Source organism: Terrapene carolina, unplaced genomic scaffold (assembly GCF_002925995.2).
Source record: "Terrapene carolina triunguis isolate 2854851 unplaced genomic scaffold, T_m_triunguis-2.0 Scaffold93, whole genome shotgun sequence".
Lineage (NCBI taxonomy): Eukaryota > Metazoa > Chordata > Testudines > Emydidae > Terrapene > Terrapene triunguis.
Window position 1 is genome coordinate 6912161 of NW_020664444.1, and position 21952 is coordinate 6934112.

At 47.6% G+C, this 21952-nt stretch overlaps 1 protein-coding gene across 1 annotated transcript in view; it reads right to left on the minus strand.

Annotated features, from left to right (window-relative positions):
- Window positions 1-9778: 9778 nt before the first annotated feature.
- The window catches only part of DRG2 (developmentally regulated GTP binding protein 2), a 12448-nt gene continuing 274 nt past the window's right edge, over window positions 9779-21952 (minus strand). The window contains exons 2-13 of the mRNA XM_024215024.2: window positions 20952-21112; window positions 20340-20429; window positions 18521-18581; window positions 17318-17408; window positions 16411-16483; window positions 16165-16255; window positions 15741-15838; window positions 14947-15023; window positions 14338-14426; window positions 13032-13090; window positions 11110-11163; window positions 9779-11019 (exon numbers count right to left, since the gene is read on the minus strand). Of these exons, the coding sequence (XP_024070792.1) occupies window positions 10933-11019; window positions 11110-11163; window positions 13032-13090; window positions 14338-14426; window positions 14947-15023; window positions 15741-15838; window positions 16165-16255; window positions 16411-16483; window positions 17318-17408; window positions 18521-18581; window positions 20340-20429; window positions 20952-21112 (1031 nt within the window). The 3' untranslated portion in view covers window positions 9779-10932. The remainder of the gene's footprint in view (window positions 11020-11109; window positions 11164-13031; window positions 13091-14337; window positions 14427-14946; window positions 15024-15740; window positions 15839-16164; window positions 16256-16410; window positions 16484-17317; window positions 17409-18520; window positions 18582-20339; window positions 20430-20951; window positions 21113-21952) is intronic.

The following is a 21952-nucleotide window of genomic DNA, read 5'->3' on the forward strand; positions in this document are numbered from 1 at the left end:
CTGATCTCGTGCTCTGAAGTACAGATGGTAATTTCTAGGTATTATACAGGATCAAAAGAACAGCCTCCCTCTCAGCTAGCAGCCTGGACCATCCTGTATCCAATTCCCATAGCTTGTCTTGTCCACCCAACAGCGTCTCCCCAAAAATCCCCCCCACCAATTGCTAATCACAGTGCAACTCCACCCAGGAGAGTGCGCGCTAGTGTCATCAGGGTAGGGGTGATGGAGATGGGGGGGGGCCAAAGGGCCATTGCCCCCCTCATTTTAAAACAGGGGTCCATGCTCCCCACTTTTGACAACCTGAACTCAGCAGGGGCTCATATTTGGCTCAGTTTGGTTGCTTGGCCCCCCATTTTTGCAGTCCTTCCAGTGCCCCTGAGTCAGGGCACCAGGCACTTTAACCACCACATTATGACATGGTGTTAGAGGGCCCCAAGCAGCCACCTAGCAGTGTTAGGAAACGACAGGGAACATGCCCTAGTGTAGACAGAGCCATTCCTTCCCGTGGCATTAAGGCATCAGCCACATGGGACTCTAGGGATAATCTCCGTGAGGATGGAATTAGGAGTGGAATTGCTCTGGCTGCTGGCCTCTGAGACTGCTGTCAAGGTGGAGCCAATAATGACTCACCCCATGGAGACACAAGGTCCTCAGGGGCTGAAATTGCTGGGAGGACGATCAGGGCGAAATGGGGCCGTGTGGCAGCTGCATTTCTTCTGTACACACCTCCGGGGAGGAAGGCATAGCGCTGCAGACGCTTCTCCCACAGCTGACCACCTCCCTGGGGTAAAGCTTGTCGCGGTTATCATAGACACGTATGTCTGCCACTGCCCCCTTAGCAACAGGGGCTGAGACCTCAGCGGGGGACGGCTTCCAGGACCCTTGGCTGAGCCTCGTGGTGGGAGTCAGCGCCTACGCCAGCAGCGCTGATGGGTTCAGAAGTTCAGGAAACTCGATCCGTGTGTGCACCTGCAGGGTGCAGCTATTTTCAGAGCTGTCTGGGTCTGGCCATTTATATCAGACCAAACATGGATGGAAGCTAGATGGAGACTAGGGTGGAGCACCAAGCCCCTGGAAAGCCGCCAAGGCAGCCTTAAAGCTTAAACCTCTGGATACACAGGCACTAAAGAACAATTAGAAACCCGGTGGGTGCTCGGCCATAGGTGCTGGAAATAGGGGTGCTGCAGCACCCCCTGGATTGAAGTGGCTGCCATTATATACAGGGTTTACAGTTTGGTTCAATGTCTCTCAGCACCCCCCACTATACACATTGTTCCAGCCCCCCTGTGCTGTGGGAGAAGACTTTACCCAGAGATTCCCCTATGGAGCGGGTCCAGGAGGGAAAACAGCTACAAAGTCCATTTCACGTAGAATAGCCTAGTGCCCTATATTTGCATCATACTAAAGATTTAAGCTGAGGAAAGGGCTGTCAGCGGGGAGCCGGCGTGGTTTTGGGAAGGGAACTTTCCCACTGGAGCAAACAAAAGAATACCAGTACTTAGCACTCCTGGCTCCCTGCCCTCTACCGACTGCTGGATCTCCCCGCCGCTCCCAGGAGAGGATGTCTCGCCACTTACATTGACATGAGATTTTTTTGTGTCTCCCATCCCAGTAACAGCAGATATTTGTGTTTGCCCCCAATGCAACGCGGCTTCCCCTCCTGCTCTGTCCCAAGCAAAGCCCTGCTCTTGTCTAAGAGACATCCCAGCCTGCGGCCATGGAACTGACCAGCATGTCCCAAATGTAGCGTGCATTGTGATGGTGCCACAGGATCGAATGGGAGAGATCAGGGATGAGCAGGAGAACAGTCTCTGCTGCACGTTTTCAGCATGTCCAAGCACAGGATAGAAAGCCAACCAGGGACAAATCAAGTCACCCCCTCCTCCCCCACCTGGCATTCACACTCAGCACAACGGGGACAATGTTATTGCTTGATTAGAATACCTCAGAGGTAGCAGGGGGATCAATTCATAACGGTTTGAAGGTAGTAAGTTATATATATCGATAGATACAGATATATGCACTAAGAACTGTTACTGACCACGAGGTACTACACTGAAAGGTGCCTTAGAAATACAAATACATGTATCAAGAACAATGACAAGAGACAAGTGAAAGCCAAGTTGGTTTATACCTGAAGGCTGGTGCCCATAGGTGCTGGAACTAGGGGTGCGGGGGGGCTGCAGCAGCCCCCGGCTTGAAGTGGTTTCCATCATATCCAGGGTTTACAGTTTGGTTCAATGGCTCTCAGCACCCCCACAATACAAATTGTTCCAGCCCCCCTGCTGGTGCCACTCGCTTGCTCCTCCCCACAGCTATAACAAAGCTCCCCTTTGATTCAGAAGAGGGCCCAAAACAGCCTCCCAATTAATACACAGGCAAGGCCCGATCGCTTGAAGTATGAAACAAGCTGTGTGAGCTGCGTGTGGCTGCCCCAAGGAGGGAAAAGCCACCACGCGCACACAGAGCACAAGCAGTGCTGAGAGGCAGAGAGAAAGGAAGGAGACTTGCAATACAGTGGAGTTTGCCTTGTCCCACCCCAGCCAGGAACTAACACGTTCCCCTAACACTGTACCTTTCACTGTAGCTGTGGTCCTGAGAGTACCTGTAACCCACACACCCAGTGGCTGCATCTATTTCTCGCGTGGTTCCGAAGCTCCCTGTGTTACAGGTGCAGCCTGGTGTTGTCTCTGCTGTGTGCATACAGGTCAATGGTTACGCACACCTCCGCGCCCATCGTTTGTTCAGTGTCCGCTTGCAGCGTGTTTCATGTTACACAGAGGAGAGCACACTCCCACCTCTGTCCGTGTCCTCTGCCTCCACGGAAAGGATCCTGCTGAAAGGCCCCATTCCCACCTCAATGACAAGCCAGCCGACGAGCAACATCTCAGCGCATCCCGAGCCGGTGGTTTGTGCTGCAAGTGGCTTCCCAGTCCCTACAGGCCACTGTGTAGCCACGGGTTACGGCAGGTTATTAAGGAGAAGTGTTCCTCCACTAGCTACTGCTAACCCTCTGAATGCTAACCTGGTCCAGAGTGACAATCCAAGCACACCGCAAGGGACAAGTTTGTAGCGGGTCACCAAGAAACACCCCCCCAAACCTCACGAACAGTGTCACGTCTCAGACACTCAGAACACCCGCATGCACTCACGCGCCTCGGGTAACTGCAGGGGCAGTTCAGCATTTGCACATGCAAGTACCCGAAATGTAAGTGCCCCATACAGCCCCCACGTCTGCAGGTACCGTTTTGGACCCCTGCTGAAAATCCAGCCCGGTGCACTCCGACAGTCTTGAGAGGGAACCCACTGTTAGGGGTTTGTCCAACGCCCTCACAATGCAATAATACTGCAGCATCCCCAGGAAACATCAAGGCACAAGGGCAGCAAGATCAGATCACTCACTGTCAAGCCTGAACTCGATTCAAGCCAGGAATCTAGGGGTTCCCTATCCTAACGCCAGCTCTCACTGCCCCAGAAAGGAGGGGAGCAAAGGGGGGGGGGCTCTCCCTCTGCCCAGCACCATTCAAGGTGGTTAAAATGACACACTCTGGCCTGGCCTGTGCCCAGGCGGAATTGGAACCTGGGATCCAGGGAATCTAGGATATTCCCCACCACTAAGCCATCCCTCTCCGGCTCGAGCCCCACAGTCACCCTTTCAAACACCTAGCCGGCCCAGCTTGGAGCTTAGGGAAGGATTGTCCTGGCTAGGCAGGAGCTTGTGCAAACACTGGCTCAGGCTCATTTTCCTCCCCTGCGACAGGGAAGAGGTGGGACCTGGGCGTTCCTTAACCATTTATCATGGTGGCCCCATTAATGTGCAGATCCCCGCCCCACCAGCCTGGAGAAGGGCTGGTCAGGCATCTGCCGCCCACCTCCCAGCGACTGGTGGGAGCCGGGCCACAGGGAGAGGTTCCTGGGACAGGGAGGAGAAAAGCAGCTGCCAAGGAGCAGAGATTGAACGGCCAGCGGCGCCGAAGAGCAGGATTACAGCTGAACGGTCATGCCGGCGAACGCCCCCACACGTACCTGCCCTCGCCTCAGCTAGCCGGGAACCAGGCCACGGGCGCAGATGCTCGGTTTCAGGCTGCGGCCCGCCACGTTGGTTTCGGGGGGAGGGGGGCAGCATTTTCTACAGACTTGAAGGTTTCCTTTAAGCAAAGGCTGGCCTGCGGGTGGAGACCAGCTTCTGAGGGGAAAGAGCCGCAGCAGCAGGTTCCGTGTGCTGGGGGGCCTGGGGACAGCGAAGGGGTTCTGAGATGTGGGTTCAGCCAGGCCGTTTTGGCGGGAAAGGCTGAGAACCTGCATTACGAGGGGCTGCACGGAAATGGAGGCGGTGGGGAAGGGTGGAGGGCAGCAAAAGCAGAGACGAATGAGGCGGCCCCATAAATTAGAGAGAGACAAGCCCTTGGGCATGAGAGAGGAGAGGGTTCTAGGCGGCAGTGCAATGGGCAGTTCAGGTTACGGCAGGCCTGAGGCCTAGCAAGCTGGCAGGTGGATGCATGTAGGGGGAACAGAAGAGCTTAGGACAGTGCAGGGTGAACACTAAAGTGCCGTGACCCAAAGGCATCTGAACTTTGCCCAGCCGAGCAGCAGACTGTTACCCAGCCTACAGCATCCCTGGGCCTCCGGGACAGATCCCTACAGCATCCTGAGCTGGCTCAGCCTGTCTCCATCGTCCCATGCTTCAGTCGGGGCGGACATCACGCACTAACCATCCTGCCTGCCCCCTAGATGTCCATCTCCTTTGCCACCCCTGCCTCCGAACCACCTGCAGCTGGGCAGAGGGTAGTGGTGACGGGGCTCCTGTGTGACACGGCGGGAAGGAGACGTAATTCCACCACACAGAGCCATACGGCCCTGGTGGCTTGGCTAGCGCGACGCCACTCACCTGAGTTAAGCAGCCTCGCTCGCCCGCATGCCGCCAAGGCTGCTCTGTGACGATCTACACCTTCCAGATCAGCGCATCCCCTGGCTTTGCGGACATTCCCCTTTGTCAGCCTCTCCTCCAGGGAACCTCACTCCGCCGGACCCAGGGGAACCATGTTTGCTGCAAGGCGGCTGCCGGCTGCTGCCGCTGCCACTCGATGCATATTTGATGATCGCTATTATTCTCATCTCCACTCATGAACGGAGAGAGGGGAGCTAACCTTTCCTGCAGAGGAGCTGGGGAACGAATGAGAGGCCGGGGCAGCAAGCACTGCTCCCCCGGCTGTGCTGATGGACAGAACTGCAGATACCTCCAAGGAGGGAGAAGAGGGGTGGGACAAAACCTGTTAACAGGGAAAAAGGAGGGAACGGTGTAGTCAAAAGAGCAGCTACCTGCCTGGGGCACTAGAAAAGGAAGCCAAACAGACTAGCCCGTCCCACTGCACCGCCTACTGGATGATGATTGAAACAGACACAGGTTTTGGAACAACTGTGCAGGGGGATACAGATACGTGCAGACACTCAGTACCCAACAGTATCTGTCACAATGAACCAGCTTCTGTATGTCTGAGGGTCAGAGAAGAATAGTTTGGGAGAACTCAGCCCAATACAAAAGGGCGGCTAGAAAGGCAGATGTTATATTTTGCCAACATAAAATTAATCCCTCCACATGAACCAGATGTGATCTTTAAACCACTCACTGAGGGCAGGTATTGCCTAATGGGTTTAGCACAGACCTGGCAAGCAGAAGACCTGGGTTTTTAACCCCAACAATAGCACTGACTCACGATGTGAGCGTGGGCAATTCACTCCCCCTCTCTGTGCCTCTGTTTCCCCAGCTGTATAATGGGTATGTTACCTGCCTTTATAAATAAGGCTTTGGAAGTAGCACTGGCAGATGACAGCACTACAGAGGTATTATTATTCACTCACTCCTAGCACTGGAGCGGTGATCCGTATCAAGGGCTGAGTGACCTGTTAGCCAGTTGTGAGAACAGTTTGCGTTAACAGATTGTGGTTTTTATGTTTACGGGCTTGGAGAGTGATGCATTGGGGGGCACCAAAGGGCCTGAATTCAAATCCCACAAAGGGCTGACAACCTTTGCAGTTGGTTGCATTGAGACCACAAGCTCATAGCCTTTCAGGCCAAAAGGGACCATCACGATCATCTTGTCTGCCCTCCTGCAGGTTGCAGGCCACAGAACTTCACCCACCTACTCCTGTAATAGACCCCTAACCTCTGGCTAATTTACCGAAGTCCTCAAACCTTGATTTAAAGACTTCAAGTTACAGAGAATCCACTATTTCCTCTAATTCAAAGCAGCAAGTGCTCATCCTAGAGGATCTTCTCTGCACCTGTTCCAGTTTGAATTCATCTTTCTTAAACCCGGGAGACCTGAACTGCACAGTGTTCCAGCTCATGTCATCCGAGCAAGGCCTAATGCGTCCAGCTTTTCTCCATCCTGAGAGCCCTTTGTTCCCTCTTCAGGATGCCACTTTGGTCTTGTTGCAGTGTTCTCCTCATAGAATCACAGACTGTCAGGGTTGGAAGGGACCACAGGAGGTCATCTAGTCCAACCCCCTGCTCAAAGCAGGACCAATCCCCAGATTTTTACCCCAGTTCCCTAAATGGCCCCCTCAAGGATTGAGCTCACAACCCTGGGTTTAGCAGGCCAATGCTCAAACCACTGAGCTATCCCTCTGCCCTCATCTCAGCAGCCTCCTGAGCCACCTCTGCTACAAGGCCTAGCTTGTTTGGGGTGACCCGTGTCATTGAAACAATTAAGTTGTCACTGCAAGACCGTGACTGTTATATACTGCCCGTGTAGTGCTTTCAATCTCACCAGGATGGCAGTAGCGAAGATAGCAGAGGAGAGCCCATGGCTGTAACTCTCTCATTGAATTAAACAAATGTAGCTGGAGTCAAGTCCCTTTTTATTACCTTGCAAACGATTCCTGGCTAAATTAAATGATAAAAGGAGTGTTCGGCCAATCAAACGTGCTTGATTGCCTGGAACACGCACAGCCCTCTAGTTTTGAGCAGAATATGCTTCAAGCTGCAACCCTTTCCAGGATGCCAATCTCAAGGGAGCGACTGCTGGACAGTCTAAAACTGAAATCAGACTCATCAAAATGTAGGGCTAGAAGGGACCTCAAGCAGTCATCAAATCCAGCCCCCTGTGTTGAGACAGGACTGAGCAAACCTAAAAAATGCTGGAGTTCGTTGACTTTCTAGGGTACATAGACCATCCATCCACTCGCGCTTTCGTCAGATGAGGTGGTTGGGAGCTGCGTTTAAAGGGATAGCTTAACTTTACATTTGAGTTGTATTTAGTTTGACAGTGGGCAGTTGTATTTTGCAGATTATGTACATATGCTGGGAGACAAATGGTGGGAGCATTCTATTATAATTAATCTGCTTCTCCCCCTCCACTTGCTGTATGACCTTGGGAAAGTCACTTAACTCTCTGGTCCTCCGCGATCTCCTGTGTAAAGAGGGTTAACAATAATCTCTCCCTTTTGTGAAATGCCACTTGGCCTTTGAGCAACATGCAGAAGCAACTTTAAAGATACAAACCTAATCTTTCTGTGAAGCAGATAAGGGTTATAACAGGGATCCTTTCACTCAGCACTGAAGTGCGGTTGCTTCTGGGGTGGAACGCAGCAGTAACACCCTGTAATTAGGGCAAGACACTGAGGAATACCACGTCCAGTTGAAACTGCAAGGGAAGGATGCAGGGAGAGTGGCCAAAATACCCTGCTATTTGCCCTTAACGATACCACCCTGTTTTTCCAAGAGACTGCTAGTATCATTAAGCACAAACGGTAAGATTACAGTTGTACATCTCATACAAGAGACAGCATATAAACACAAAACACAGCCCTTCACTGTTACAGGGTATGAAGTTCTGCTGCTTCTAACCCGAGGGTTGTAATTCAAATGTTCAATTACTCACAAGAGGTTTTAAGTAAACTGCCTCATGAGTATCTACCACTCTATATGGGTACATCTGCACGGAAGCTGAGCGCGTGCTTCCCAGCTCAGACAGACACCAGAGTACACTCCCAGGGAGTCCACTCGGGTTTGTACTTAGGCCGCTGGCCCAAGCTGCCAGCCACTGCTACACTATTATTTTTACTGTGCTAGGTTGAGCAGAGCTAGCCTGTGTACTGAAGATGGGAAGCATGGTCCCAACTGCAGTGTAGAAATGCCCAATCCCCACTTTGCAAGAGTACCTCCTTCCTCACTAAAGGTCCCACAAAACGTTCTTTGAATGTACTGGGTTTGCCTTTGATCACCGTGGGCAATGAGGTAACTAGGGGTCTGATCCAACTCCCAGTGGAAATCAAGGGAGCCTTTCCATTTCCTTCAATGAAAACTGCTGGATTGATGTTAAATTGTTTGCAAGAATTTGATCTTCCCATGCACATAATTAGGCACTTCAGGATCCCCAGTAAAGGTTCTATATGTAGCTCTTCAGCCCAATGTGCTCTCACTGCTGATACTAAACTGTAATGCTTGCAGCAAATGTGTGCTGCAGTTAATCTGAAAAGATGGAAACACGTGAAAAAAAAATTCCAGATGTACCTACAGCGACCCATGCTTACTCAAGCTACTCATGCATACAGCAGAATTAGCTGCTCTTGATCTGTTTCCGTTTTCTTCCCTGCCAAGTTTAATCAAAGTTCAGCTGCTTTATACACTTGGACGATGATGGGGGAAAAAAATCATTGGCTTCCCAAACTATAGGGAGAGTAGCTCAGTTAATTTGACAGTGGTTCCAATATTGATCCAACAGACTATTACATTTGAGACAACCAGCTAATCTAAGACAGATGTAATGATTAGCTTTCTGTTAACTACAGCAAGTTCGCTTTTTTTTTAGATTTACAATGTGAGTTTTAACAAGCTATTTTGAATATTTTTGTTCCCCACCCCTCTCCTGTTTGAGGAAGATGTGCAGTTCAGCATTCTGACTATCAAGTCAGGTACACGCTTTCCTCCATTATCCTTGTTTAGTAGTTAAACGCCAGCACCCCTGAAACAGTTAAAAATGAAACGAGAAAAGCTTTGTCGTGGTGTCTTGACCTGCGCAACCGGAATGGGACATTTCAAGGGTGAGTCAATGTGCTGGAACATCCCACTCAATTAGCAGAGAGAAGTGCATGCCAGCTCAGGCATAATGCAGCTAATTTGGAGATTTTTCTCCAGTAGCTTCTACCTGAGCCCTGATTCCCTCTGCATTCCAGCTGTGAGCAAAATCATTAACATAGAAGGTAACCGACAAAGCTCAGAGTCACCTTTTTGGCTTGGTTCTTGTGAAATTTATCCATGTCATCCGAGGAAGGCCTAATGCATCCAGCTCTTCTCCATCCTTAGAGAGCCCTTTGTTCCCTCTTCACGATGCCACTTTGGTCTCATTTCAGGGTTGGGTTAGTGTGTTGGTGGCCTGAGAGATACAGGTCAGGCTAGGTATCTAGTGGGTCCCTTCTGGCCTTAAATTCTATGACACATTACAATCAAAATCCACTCCACCACACAGCCCCTTGCCACCTCAGTTGGCCAAAAGGGAGGGAGAGGGGTGACAAAGCAAGTGGTCCCATGTCTATTTCAAGAGACAAGTGTATAATTCACATGAAATAGCAACTTTTATTTTCTTAAATAAAACGCTTCCGGCCATTTCATCCTTAGGCAGTTTAGGAGGAGCACGAAGGAGGCGCTCAGGGTCAGAGGAGCTCGCCATCAAACCAGGCTTCATGGTTCAGAATTCTGCATTGGGATTGAGCTATTTTATCACAAAAGTATTGGAGGCTCTTGCTCATGGAAAGAAAGAGCCAGTATCTATCAGACACTGTTAGCAACAACATTTAATAAAGCATGATTAGAAAATCCAAAGTTTTCTGATGGAAGATCTCCATTAAGAAGCATTATTGTTCATTTATTACAGCCAAAAAAGGCCACAGCATAGAATGGGACTCGAGCCTGAATAGCTATTTCTGGGATTTAGGAGCCGTGGATGCATGATTTAGAGACAAGCGGTGTCCTGACAACTATTCCTCAGGTACTATGTCAGAAAAGGTGGAAGGAGGAGAAGGCAAAGCAGAGGTTTCCCGCTGGGCAACTCGTAATGCCATCTCTCTGACCTGTGACATGGACAGAAACGAATCCTCACCAAGTCTTGGTGCTCTTCTAGGATGTAGCTACGGCACCTGTGGCCTGGCCATGCGTCAATCCCTTTGTTAATAGGGTTGCACTTCCCAGCTCTCTCAACAGTACTAATTGGATCAGGACACCCTATAGGCTATGTCAGAGGGTTAACAAGAGGCCTGGGATGTTGGTTTTAAATTTGATAGAGTGGGACTTTCAAAAGCTCAGCCTAGGGCTGTCTCAGATGTGGGAGACTGGTGTCTAAAGCCACAGCGGTGCAGAACTAAGAAACCAGCGGAAGCTAGAAAGGCTGTGAATTCTAGCAGCCCTCGTACTGGGCGAGTGGGGAAGGGAAAGGTTTGCTTTAATGACACACTTACATTAAAGGACAGGAATGTGCAATGAATGGCAGGTAACCTCTCTCAGTGCTGGTATCAATGGCACCAAGAGAAGAGTCACATTTGCATGGACGAATCCACAGATTCCAATTGACCGAGAAAGCCGGTATAACAGACAGACGTGTATGTGAAATCTGCAGTGGTAAAGGAGGCCGCCGGGGAGAGGATTCTCTTCTCATCATAACAAATGGGCTCCATGATCCAACTTTTAGAGATGCTGTGCAAACAAGCTACCTTGCCTGAAATGTCACCAGATGGAAATCCTCTCGTCTCCCCCATCCCCACCTGTTATAGTGTATCCTTAGTCTCTTCCCGTCTCCAACGGAACAAGCTTCATGGAAGCCTACGTGGCTTTGGAGCACATCTTCCTTTTTTTGGCTTTTATATGGTCACAATAAGTCAGTTCCAATTCTACAGCCTAGGGCGGGGTCAGGCACCAGTGAGCAGCAGCTAAGAGGGTTATTTCTTGACAATCTGGATGACATCTTCGTGCTCCATCAAATGAGTTAATCCTACTCTTTGAGGACTGTATTTTGTGCTGGTTCCCTTTAAACCAGGAGAAAGCAATTTGAAACGTGTTAGGAGTGGACACTTAAAATACAGGCAAATCAAATTCAGAGAGTATTAGTCACTTACCCACACCAAGGCGTATTTGAACTGGCTGGCTAACGTTCTGTGAATTCGATGGCACTGCAATAAGACAGTGTGTGAGACAGTCAAAGGATAATGCTTCAATATATATCAGCCTCTATTCTATTCAGGTTCTTATACTGTGCCCCTCACCATGGTGTCTGAGCACCTGAGAATTAGACTTGAAAACACTGTTTTTGATTATTAGCACCAACTAATCATGCCTCCCAAGACAAGAAGTGGAGATTTTCCCCAGACTTCCAGTACCCACTGCTGTCTTCAATTAACATCTAGCCCCTACAAACAGGAACACCTTGGGTCCATGCTGTATACTGCAAAGGCAACTTCGGAGCCACATTCAAAAACGCACAAAGAGCATAAAGTAAATGTACTAGAATTGTGTTTTCTCCATACAAAGTTCCCAGGAACAGCGTCACAAAAGTCACATCATTTCCATCTGCTTGTTTGCTGAACTCTATTAAGTTATCTTGGTGATGTTATACCCCATATTCTTTATAGAAAATGGTTATGATCTGAATATGGCCTCAGATATATTTTATGCAAGATGATCTTGTAAGGTATAATTGGAAAGATGATTTACTGAATGTGATTATCCAATTTGTCTTGCTTGTATCATTTCTGTATCTAAAGTTAGGAATATTGACTATGTAACAATTACAACTGTGTGTGTATTTGGGAGACACCCACCAGACAACCGGCCATCACAGCCTTGATGGGCCATTAGGAAGAAACAATAAGACTGTGAAGATACTAATTTCTCTCCTTCCTGAGAGGTGTCCTGGGACGTAGCTGTGACACTACAAGGTCAGGTGGTCCTGTCACCTGGTACTAAATACCACCTTGGACACTGCTGGTACTTTTCCTCTGTAGAGGGATGGGAATCAAACAAAGGTTTCCCGCCTTAGGTAAATCCTTTTAAAGGCTGGGGAGAGGGTTAATCTGAACTCTCCTCCACTGCCTACCCAAGAAGAAAGACAGCTGAAAATACCTGAAGAGACAAAGGAACAAACCTGAGGGAAAGGCAGGGGTGAGTCCAGACTGAGACAGGGGTCCAGTCTGTAAGACGAAATAACTGGAACTCTAATCTACAGAAACTCTGCAACTTGCCTAAAATAACATTTGGGGTGAGATATTACTTCTTGAAGGGAGTCTCTAAGATCTTAGTACACGCTTAGTATGCGTGTTTTGTTTTATTTGCTCAGTAATCTGCTTTGTTCTGTTTGCTATCCCTTATAATCACTTAAAATCTGCCTTTTATAGTTAATAAATTTGTTTTGTTTATTATTAAAACCCAGTTTGTGCAATTTCTAACTGTGGGGGGGCAAGAAGTTGTGCATATCTCTCTTCACATTGAGAGGGCGAATTTCTATGAGCTTGCGCTGTGCAGATCTTTCTATATAGCGTAAGACAGTATTATCTTTGGTTTATTCCCCAAAGGGGGTGTGTGCAAGTGAGTGCTGGGTGAATCCTCTCACAAAGAGCTGACTTCAGTCTGTGTCTGCAGCTGGGTGTGGCCCTGTGTGTGCATGCTGCAAGAGGCCGCAGAGCCTAATTCAGGAAAACAGCGAGAAGGAATCCAGACTGATGGAGCAGGAAGGGCTCAGTGAAACCCCAGTACATCAGGTGGCATGCCAGAAGGGGGGTGTCCAACCCATCACAACCTTCATCACCTTTTATCTTGTAAAAATGTTTGTAAAGTACATAACCAGGAAAGAAACATTTGTTTCTATACCTTAGTTAGACCAAGCTAAGGAATGCTAATGGGCAACAAAACATCAACATGTGTTTTTTCATAGGACAACCTGAAACATACAAAATCCTACCAAGAGTCTCGGGTAGGAAGTTTGCTTTGGACTCAGTGCTGTTCTACCACCAGAGAAAGATCTTTCTTTGTGTTATTTACTTACCACATGCTCTACAGAAGCTCCTTTCCGGAGAATAATGGCATCTGTGAAGTCTGGTCTCTCTAGAGAGCACAGAAAAACAAGAAGGGAAAAGATAGCATCGCTTTCCTGATCGCTGTCCTTTAACACAATCTGACAATGCATTTGATTACGTACAACTCCTTGAATCCCCCCGGCTCCCCCACACTAGTTACACCTGACAGCAGGCTGGCATACAAAGCAGCCATTCACCTGAGTTATATTGCCTACTTAGCTCCATACACACTCCAGTGGGAGGAAGTACAAACTGGCTACTTACCCTGGACTTTTAAAGACCAATACATTGAATCAATTCATAATCTTCAAAGACAGTATTTCCAAGATTTGATTTACTCTTTCTCAGGTACCAAAGGTATTTCCTTCTATACTAAAACAACAAGGAGTCCGGTGGCACCTTAAAGACTAACAGATTTATTTGGGCATAAGCTTTCGTGGGTAAAAAAAACCTCACTTCTTCAGATAAGTGAGGATTTTTACTCACGAAAGCTTATGCCCAAATAAGTGGGACTGCTGAAAGAACCAGAAGGGACAAAGGAACTAACCTGAAGGGAATGGCAGGGGTGAGTCCAGACAGACAGGGGTCCAGTCTGTAGGAATAACTGGAACTCAGAGCTACAGAAACTCTGTATCCTGCCTAATTCAACATTTAGGGTGAGAAGTTACATTTTGTAACCTGTTTCTTTAGTGAATCAATCTTAGTTTGTCTCTTTTGTTTTATTTGCTTAGTAATCTGCTTTGTTCTGTTTGCTATCCCCTATAATCACTTAAAATCTGTCTTTTGTAGTTAATAAACTTATTTCTTGTTTATAACATAACCCCAGTTTATGCAATTTATATCTGGGGGGGGGGGTTCAAGAAGCTGTGCATCTCTCTCCCCACATTGAGGGAGAGGATGAATTTTTATGAGCTTGCGCTGGGTGGATTTTTCTATCCAGAGCAAGACAATATACCTTGGGGTTTGCACTCCATGGGGGGTGGGCACCTGAGTGCTGGGGCAAATGCTGATCTCTGTGTCTGTCTTTCTGCAGCTGGGTGTGGCCCTGCCTGTCTGTGCGCTAGAGGAGGCTTAAAAGCCTGGATCAGGAAGACAGGTTAAAGGGAGCCCAGGCTGGCGGAACAGGCAGGCTTAGTGGTATCTCAATACATCAGGTGGCACCTTAAAGGGGGGCAACCCGTCACACCAACTGCCCACTGACAGTGCCCAACTCCCATTGTACTTCTGAAAATCTTCCCCTTGGACTCTTCTTTTGCCAGTCAGTGTTTTGCTTACGTCCTCTCTTCTTAGTGAAGATACAGGTAAGCGCCAGGTACTCCCACAGCTTCTCCAGTAAATAGTCCAGGTTCAGCTTCATCCCACAGCTGCAAAACACCACGAACATCTCGGCTTAGTGTAATTCTATTCCCCAAAGAGCAGTCCAAATTCCATCTTACCTGGAATCCACAAAGAAGTGTGATCGAGAAACCTATTAAGTGCTAGATGACAAGGTGAAGCTTTCTGATGGGTGAGGATGGGAAAACAGACAATGCTTTCCAAAGGTACACCAGCTTCAAAGTGGCAGAGCCCATCAGTTTCATAGAACAGATAATAGAACAGAACTACTAAGACGACCTGGTTCATTTCAACCTGCAGATGGTGTGAGGCAGCTTATAGCAGATTTGCCTCTCTCTGTGGATAGAGGCCACTGAATATTTTGTTAAAAAAGACAGGGTACTTGTTGAGTTTCACTCTCAGCCAGAGCACAGAGCAGCTAAGTGGTGTGCCAAGGAGCGCACCCCTCTTTGGGATAGCAAAGGAAGCGGGTATTAATGAAATGTAAACCAACTTCCCTTAGTGCAGAGCCCGTAGGAGGCGTGGATTGACAGGCCTGCAAGCTCTTACCTGATCACAACACTGTTGGGTCTCCGAGCCAGACGATCTACTTCTTCCATAGATATCTGGTCAATCTTGTTATAAACCTAAATCAAAAGGGAAAAGAACATATCCGTTAGAAAGTCAATTCAAGTGACACTGCAAGCAAATACGATACGTACAAGTAGTTATGAGGTTCTGCAGCTTCCAGTCCTCGCAGATATACAATAATGAGACACTGGAGCTGGTTAAAAAATGTGGCTCTTATCAATACTGATCAAAGATTTTTGGTAAATTGTTAAAGTTCATAAGCCTCAAAATAACTGACAAGTTTTCCCATTTTAACATTCTTTCCTTTGGGGTCACCCTCCGGTGTTTTGTTCTGGGACCTAATTATAAAAACCCAACACATTATCAAAAGGGGCCCCTGAAATGAAAGGTGCATCTACAGTGCACCAAGGCTGTGCACATATAGACACCAGGGTTGGTAGAGGAAATCAGCCATGAAACTTTCAGCACCAAAACACAAGTCTCTACACCGCCGGAGCTAAAAGAGGAACGATCAGCTGTAGGTAGCCTGCTGCTATAGTCATTGGGGCCAGCCACAAGAGGGCGCTGGAATCATGTGCTAAACGAGCGGATTACACTAGCACTCTGTTAGCACATGCGCAACAGGTAACCTAGAAGTTTTATGACAAGTGGTGGTTTTCACATACAGAGTGCTTCTCTCCAGGCTAGAGGTCAAGATCATTCTATATTTAGGACCGCAATCTTATGCTGTCCCATTAATTATACAGAAATAAGGCTGTTTCCGGGATACTCACATAAAGGCAGGGCATATAGACTCTGTTACCGACAATCACATCGATAAACTCATCAGGAGAACAATCTTCTCTAAACAGAATCTCTGCATTGAAGATTTCTGAGGTGGACATCATTAAGGCCAAACTTCCTTTCTTGGCTAAATACATGGGACAGGCACAATGGGCTGGATTTGTTTAATCTTGTATAATGGGGGCTGCTCAGATGACCTCCCCCTACCGCCCCCCAAAAAAACCTCCTACTGCTTTTAACCACACCGTCACCCTATTGGCACGAACACCTTGCTCTGGAATTAGTATTGAAGATACAATCCCATTCCAATTCACCTTCACCTAGTGGGCTGTGGATCTGAGGTGTGGGATGGTGGTCAAAAGAAGCAGTTTCTGGAGGTTGCCCTTTTCTGGGCTCCCCTTCAGGAAAGGATACTGTACTCATGGAGGATGAGTTGCACCAGCTTTTCGGAGCACTGGGTCAGCGTGACAGTCGAGTTAAAGGAGATGCCCCCACCCTTCTTTGGCTGGATGAACAGAACAAAGAACCTTAAAACAGTCTGTAAAACGTCAAGTCCACATTATCTGTGACAACAAAAGGGACAGGCACAGAGGAATTTGTGCTTCCATTGGATGAGCACACGCAAACCCATGACTGTGCAGGGCTACTGGTAAGTCTCACCTTGAAGTAGATGTTTGGTTTGCATTTGTTCAGCCGGATTCCTACAGATTCCAATTCCTTTTCCAAGAGAGACCTGCGTAGATGCTGCAAATTAGTCATTGGTACACTGGACTTAGCGCAGCAAGAGGAACAAATGGTCAAAAGATTGGGTTTTGACTGGCCAGCACCTTGAGGTTTCCCAGCTCCAAATCACCACCCTGTGGATCTTCTCTATACCACTGACTGGGGCCCTCCCATTCAGCAGGGCCTCTAATTGGGACCTAAGAACATGGCCATGGGAGGAGGAAGCCTCAAATATTAAGACACCACCATGTAATCTATTATCCTTTCCTGGACAGGCCACATGTTGATGTTCTTCTCCTCAAGAAGCAAGAACTGAGATTCCTTGCAAGCTTAGTAAATGCTGCGCCTACCTAGCCAGTACGTATTTCTGTTGAGCACAACCAAGTCCATTGCCCAAGCCTGGGCTGCTTGCTCGGAAGCTACCAATAGGCCATCCAGCACAGGCAATAATCTGTAGTAACAGTTATCTTGCTGCTAAAGTAATGGCCAAAAAGCCCCAATAGAAGTTTAAATTTAAACTGAAACGCATTAACAGAGTGGCCTCACGAGGCACAAATTTTTAGACGAACCAGCTAGAGTGGAAGAACAATTTAGCAAAAATCAGCACAGTCAGTTCATTTTGGAATGCCTATGGAGAGAGGGACTATAGTGAGAAGATGATCCCAGGAATATTAAAAAGTAAAATTATTAGCCTAATACAGATTACATTAAGACATTAGTAAATATCTATGTGCTGCATACGGGGTATGCCTAGTTGGCCTCCGCAGCTGGCAAGTATCAAGCCATCTGGATTCCTTCATTGGCTGATCAGCCCAGAACTGACTAGCCTGCTCCCTGCGCTCACCTCTGTACTTCGCCTTTGGTGGCATCCAGCATCATGATGACGACATCAGCGGTCCTAGCCACAGCTATCACCTGACGTCCTCTCCCTTTCCCTGCAAAGGAAGGAGATGATGTTATCCGTGGGAAGGCAGAATAGCTAAAAGCCCCCTCAAACCAGGAGCCGTCCCATGGGACTTCTTCAAACCAAGAAAGAATTTCATTCCTGCTTTGGCTGCACTAACCTGTTGGGAAGGCTGCCAGGCTAATGGGGTCATGGCCCATTCAGAGGTCTTGCAGTGCTTGTTCACAAAAGAAACACACCATATTTTGAAGGCCAGTCCAACAGAAAGCACTACACAGACACACAAAGGGACTTGGCTCTAAGCAACCGCAGGATCCATTCCCCCTGGTTGCATGGGGCTGGGATGTGACCCACTCAGTCTGTAGCATGAGGGGCATGCAGTTTTTGGTGAGCAGGCACTCCCTCTGCAGGCAGACAGTGGAGAAGCATTGCAATCCCATCAGACTGCCTTCTTTCCAAGAAGCAGCGTGTGTGCAGTTCTCTCTCTCTCCTGCACTGAAGTGAGGATACCCAGAATAGCGAAGAGGAAAACCCCGAGATCCCAGTTCAAATCAGCTAGACACACTTTCTGATCAGAAGTGAAAGGAGATGTTTATTAACCAAACTACACTGTGCTCAGAATGAAACATCAGGAGACTCCTAGGAACCTCACGAGACGCCTCTCGTCACAGCTGAGCGACTGGCAGATGAAGCAAGAGGAAAGAGGTGGAATGAATTCCTGGCTCCCAAGTCAAGGAGCCACATCAGAACTCTCAGAAACACCCAGGTGATCGTAGCTGAACAATATTTCTTGCCTTGCTTAACCCTCCTCCCGCACATCTCCAGTTTCTTTCTCTAGTGACCAACACCAAAGACCCCCCTTGTACCAGAAGAGCAGATGAGCAAGGCCAAGACTCCCCCTGAATAGGGAGATTTGCTTACTTTTGCTTCCCACCTCCGGAACAAGCATCTTCTACAACATAATATGCCTTTACATAATTCAGGGACCCTCTTACAATTGTCCCCCACATTCAGGACCTCAGGTTTTAAGTCTAAGGTGTTCACACAATACATGACCAGGCTGGCAAGGTTGGTCCCATTTAGAAACTCCACACAGTACTGAGAGCAATGGCACGCATTAAATTAATGTAAGAGTTAACCAACCTTGTGCAGCTCCTTCGATGATTCCAGGCAGATCCAAAAGCTGAATGTTTGCTCCTTTGTACTGCAAGATAATCAGAAAGGTGGAAAATTATGAGGAACTGCACAAAACCTTTTAAACGGCTTTCCTATCACCAGCTAAGCACTCAATGTATTGTAAACAGAGGGCCAAATTCTGAAATCAATGGGGCAGCACAGGGCAAAATCTGGCCCAGTAAGTTTAGCATCCCATTGAGCTGGAAACAATTTGCAGAGTTTTTACCATGAAGCTGTTTCACTAACTTTCTGAAAATTCCTCTTCCACCTCAAGATATATTTTACTGCAGCAGTTTATGGCCAACGCTACTAAAATTCAAACATCTTGGTTTGACTACAAAATGACAAGACTAGAGCACACCATGGCTGTATTATTTTGGTCCTCTGTTCACCAAAGAAACTTGTCCATACGAGTAATAAGTTTCTTATCTGGTCCAACAGGTGAAATATTGTAATGAGAAGTGCAAACACCACTTCTCATGGCTGGATTCAGAATTACTCAGCTGTGTGTCATAGGCATAATATTACTACTGTTAACAGAGAATCTCCTTTAACTCAAGCAGTGTGGGTCACTTGCTTATGGAGCAGGAGGATGAGAGTTCCATTCCTGCTACTACAGAGAAGTTTCAAATGATGACATTGTGCAGTACAATGAAGTTGCAGATGGCCTCAGATTTGTTACAATATTTATGCTTGTTTTGACATCAATGTGTTTGTTTTAATTATTTTCACTCAGCCTGAATTTTGACCCCAAAATTTCACATTCTACTAGGATGCTTTTCACTTTGGTGCCTTTTATAATTTGCTTTACTGATGGATGTACAGGGCACAGACAGCAAAAACTCCTCAAGGATAGGAGTTGTCCTATTTGCTTTCCAAATTGATTACTGCACAGATTGCCTATTTTGAAGCTTCATTAAAAACAAATCTGTCAAGGTTTCCAGCCATCTGGTCAATGGTGCCAATAGCTGTTATTAACAAAAAAAAAATTTCAGTTGAGAATTATCTTATTGCCTGGCCCCTCTAAATGCAGAGTCAGATCCCCAGTGCACGCTGCCTGTCTCAGAGGAGCAATGCTGCCTAGAGAAGTGCCAGGCTCCACAGACCTAACTGCAAATGCTTGAAACCTTCCAAGAGTTCAAGACAGAAATCAGCTGGGAAGCAGGGACCTTTGGATACAGCTGGTTCTGAGCCCTACCACACATGTAATTAGAATACACACATCAGGAATAGCACGTCCCTACATACTAAGTTGCGGGGCTTTTGCTAACAGCTTATGATTGAGACTATGTTTTAGTCACGGGTATTTTTAGTAAAAGTCATGGACAGGTCAGGGGCAGTAAATAAAAATTCATGGCCCATGACCTGTCCATGACTTGTACTATATACCCCTGACTAAATCTTGGAACCGCGACCAATAGGCGCTTCGGGGTCGGTGCCTGCAAGCAGAGGTTGCACGCAGAGCTGCCTGGCCACACCTCTCCCTAGGAGCTGAGGGAGGGGGATATCACTGCTTCCGGGGAGCTCCGCCAAGGTAAGCCCAGAGCCCTCACCCTGTCCCATGCCCCAACCCTCTGCCCCCTTCCACACCCAAACTCCTGCTGCTGCAGGGAGGAGAAAAGGCGGTGGCCCGAGACTGGCCCAGAGACTGCCTGGGCTGCACAAGAAGCCCCCAGGCCAGGCACACCAGCCGCTGCAGAAGTCACAGAAAGTCACGGAATCTGTGTCTTCTGTGACAAACTCGCAGCCTTACTTACGCTGTAGAATCCATCTGAATCACACTTACTTCTATGACACCTGGAATACACGTCAGCGTTGTGAATTCATATGAGGCAGCTTCACTGGCTGTGGAGGTCATTAAGCTCAGAAATGTGGACTGAAAGGCAATATATTTCATAACGTGAAATATATAAACAAATGACAGCACCACTGAATATATAAAGATACATGGACACAATGCACATCAATGACTGCTGAACAGGCACAGGGAGAAAACAACTGTAGTTTTAACAACCATGTGCTCTTGCTATGCCGGGCATGGGAGTTTTAGAGGTGAAGTGGGATACTTGGCATGTTCTCTTGAATGTCAGTTACCAGACTGCTCTTACAAACCTTTCATAGTGGTGTTGCTGTCAGATGGGAACAAACGAAAGGTTTTGGGCTGCACCAAGTGTGCTTTGCATACAAGAATGATGAAAGCCTTTCCCCAGTTTTAGCCTTCAGGTCTGGGTGTGCGAGCAACATTCTTTCCATTCATTTTTGGCAAACGCACACTTAAGTTGTGGAAGTACAGAAAAAGTCAGAAACATTAGCGGTCAGATAACACAAGCATATTTCAAAAGACTGAAAACAAACTTAGGAACTGCACGTGCTAGAGTCAACTCGGATAGTCACTGACCTTACCCACAGAGGGAAAGCCAATCAGTGCCACTCTGGCATCTCCAGATTTCATCACATCAAAACCCTCTCCTTTAGCAGCAGCAGATTTGGAGGGTTCTAGTAGCTGAGCTCTGTACTTCGCAAGCTTTGCCTTCAGTAGGCCAAGATGGTACTCGGTAGCTTAAACAAAACAGAAAGAACAGTTAGTAACCAAATAGCCGGCAATAGCATCGGAACATGCACCTATTTCCCTATTAGTTCAAGTGACTTGTTTCTAGTTTAGGAATTGCAGCAACTAGGACATTACTACAAATTAACATTGTAGCTCAAGTTTGGTGTTTTTAACTATTTGCTCTTTATGCGGCACAAAACACTGAAATAAATGCCGAAATAACTCTGTTAGTCTTTAAGGTGCCACCAGACTCCTTGTTGTTTTTGTGGATACAGACTAACACGTTTCAGAGTAGCAGCCGTGTTAGTCTGTATCCGCAAAAAGAACAGGAGTACTTGTGGCACCTTAGAGACTAACAAATTTATTAGAGCATAAGCTTTCGTGGGCTACAGCCCACTTCTTCGGATGCTCCCTGATACTTGACACTGAAATAAAGGTAGCTCCTGCCTTAAGAGTGTCCATTCGGATAGAGAAGGGACAGGATTCCTAGGGAGAGAAAACAACAGGGTTTTGTGTTTTCTCCCCCGCCCCTTTATTTAGTTATTATAGACTCACTTCTTGTGGTGTAAGTTATGTCTTTACATTTAATCTATTCCCAATGGCATATCAGGACACTGGTGTAAACCACCCATGAGGTGCGAGTTGCATTAGTTTGCACCAATATGGCACCCTGTAGGAGAGTATAAAGGCATCCAGCCAGTTCTCTGGGGTGCAAATGGAGCCCCCCCAAAAGGACGAAAAAAATCAGTGTAAGGGAAGGCGCTGACAGAATTGCCACCAGCCTCTCCTCCCCTCGCCCCTCCCCGCTGCCAGCCCCCCGACAGACGGACGGACGGGGCGAGCCCCGC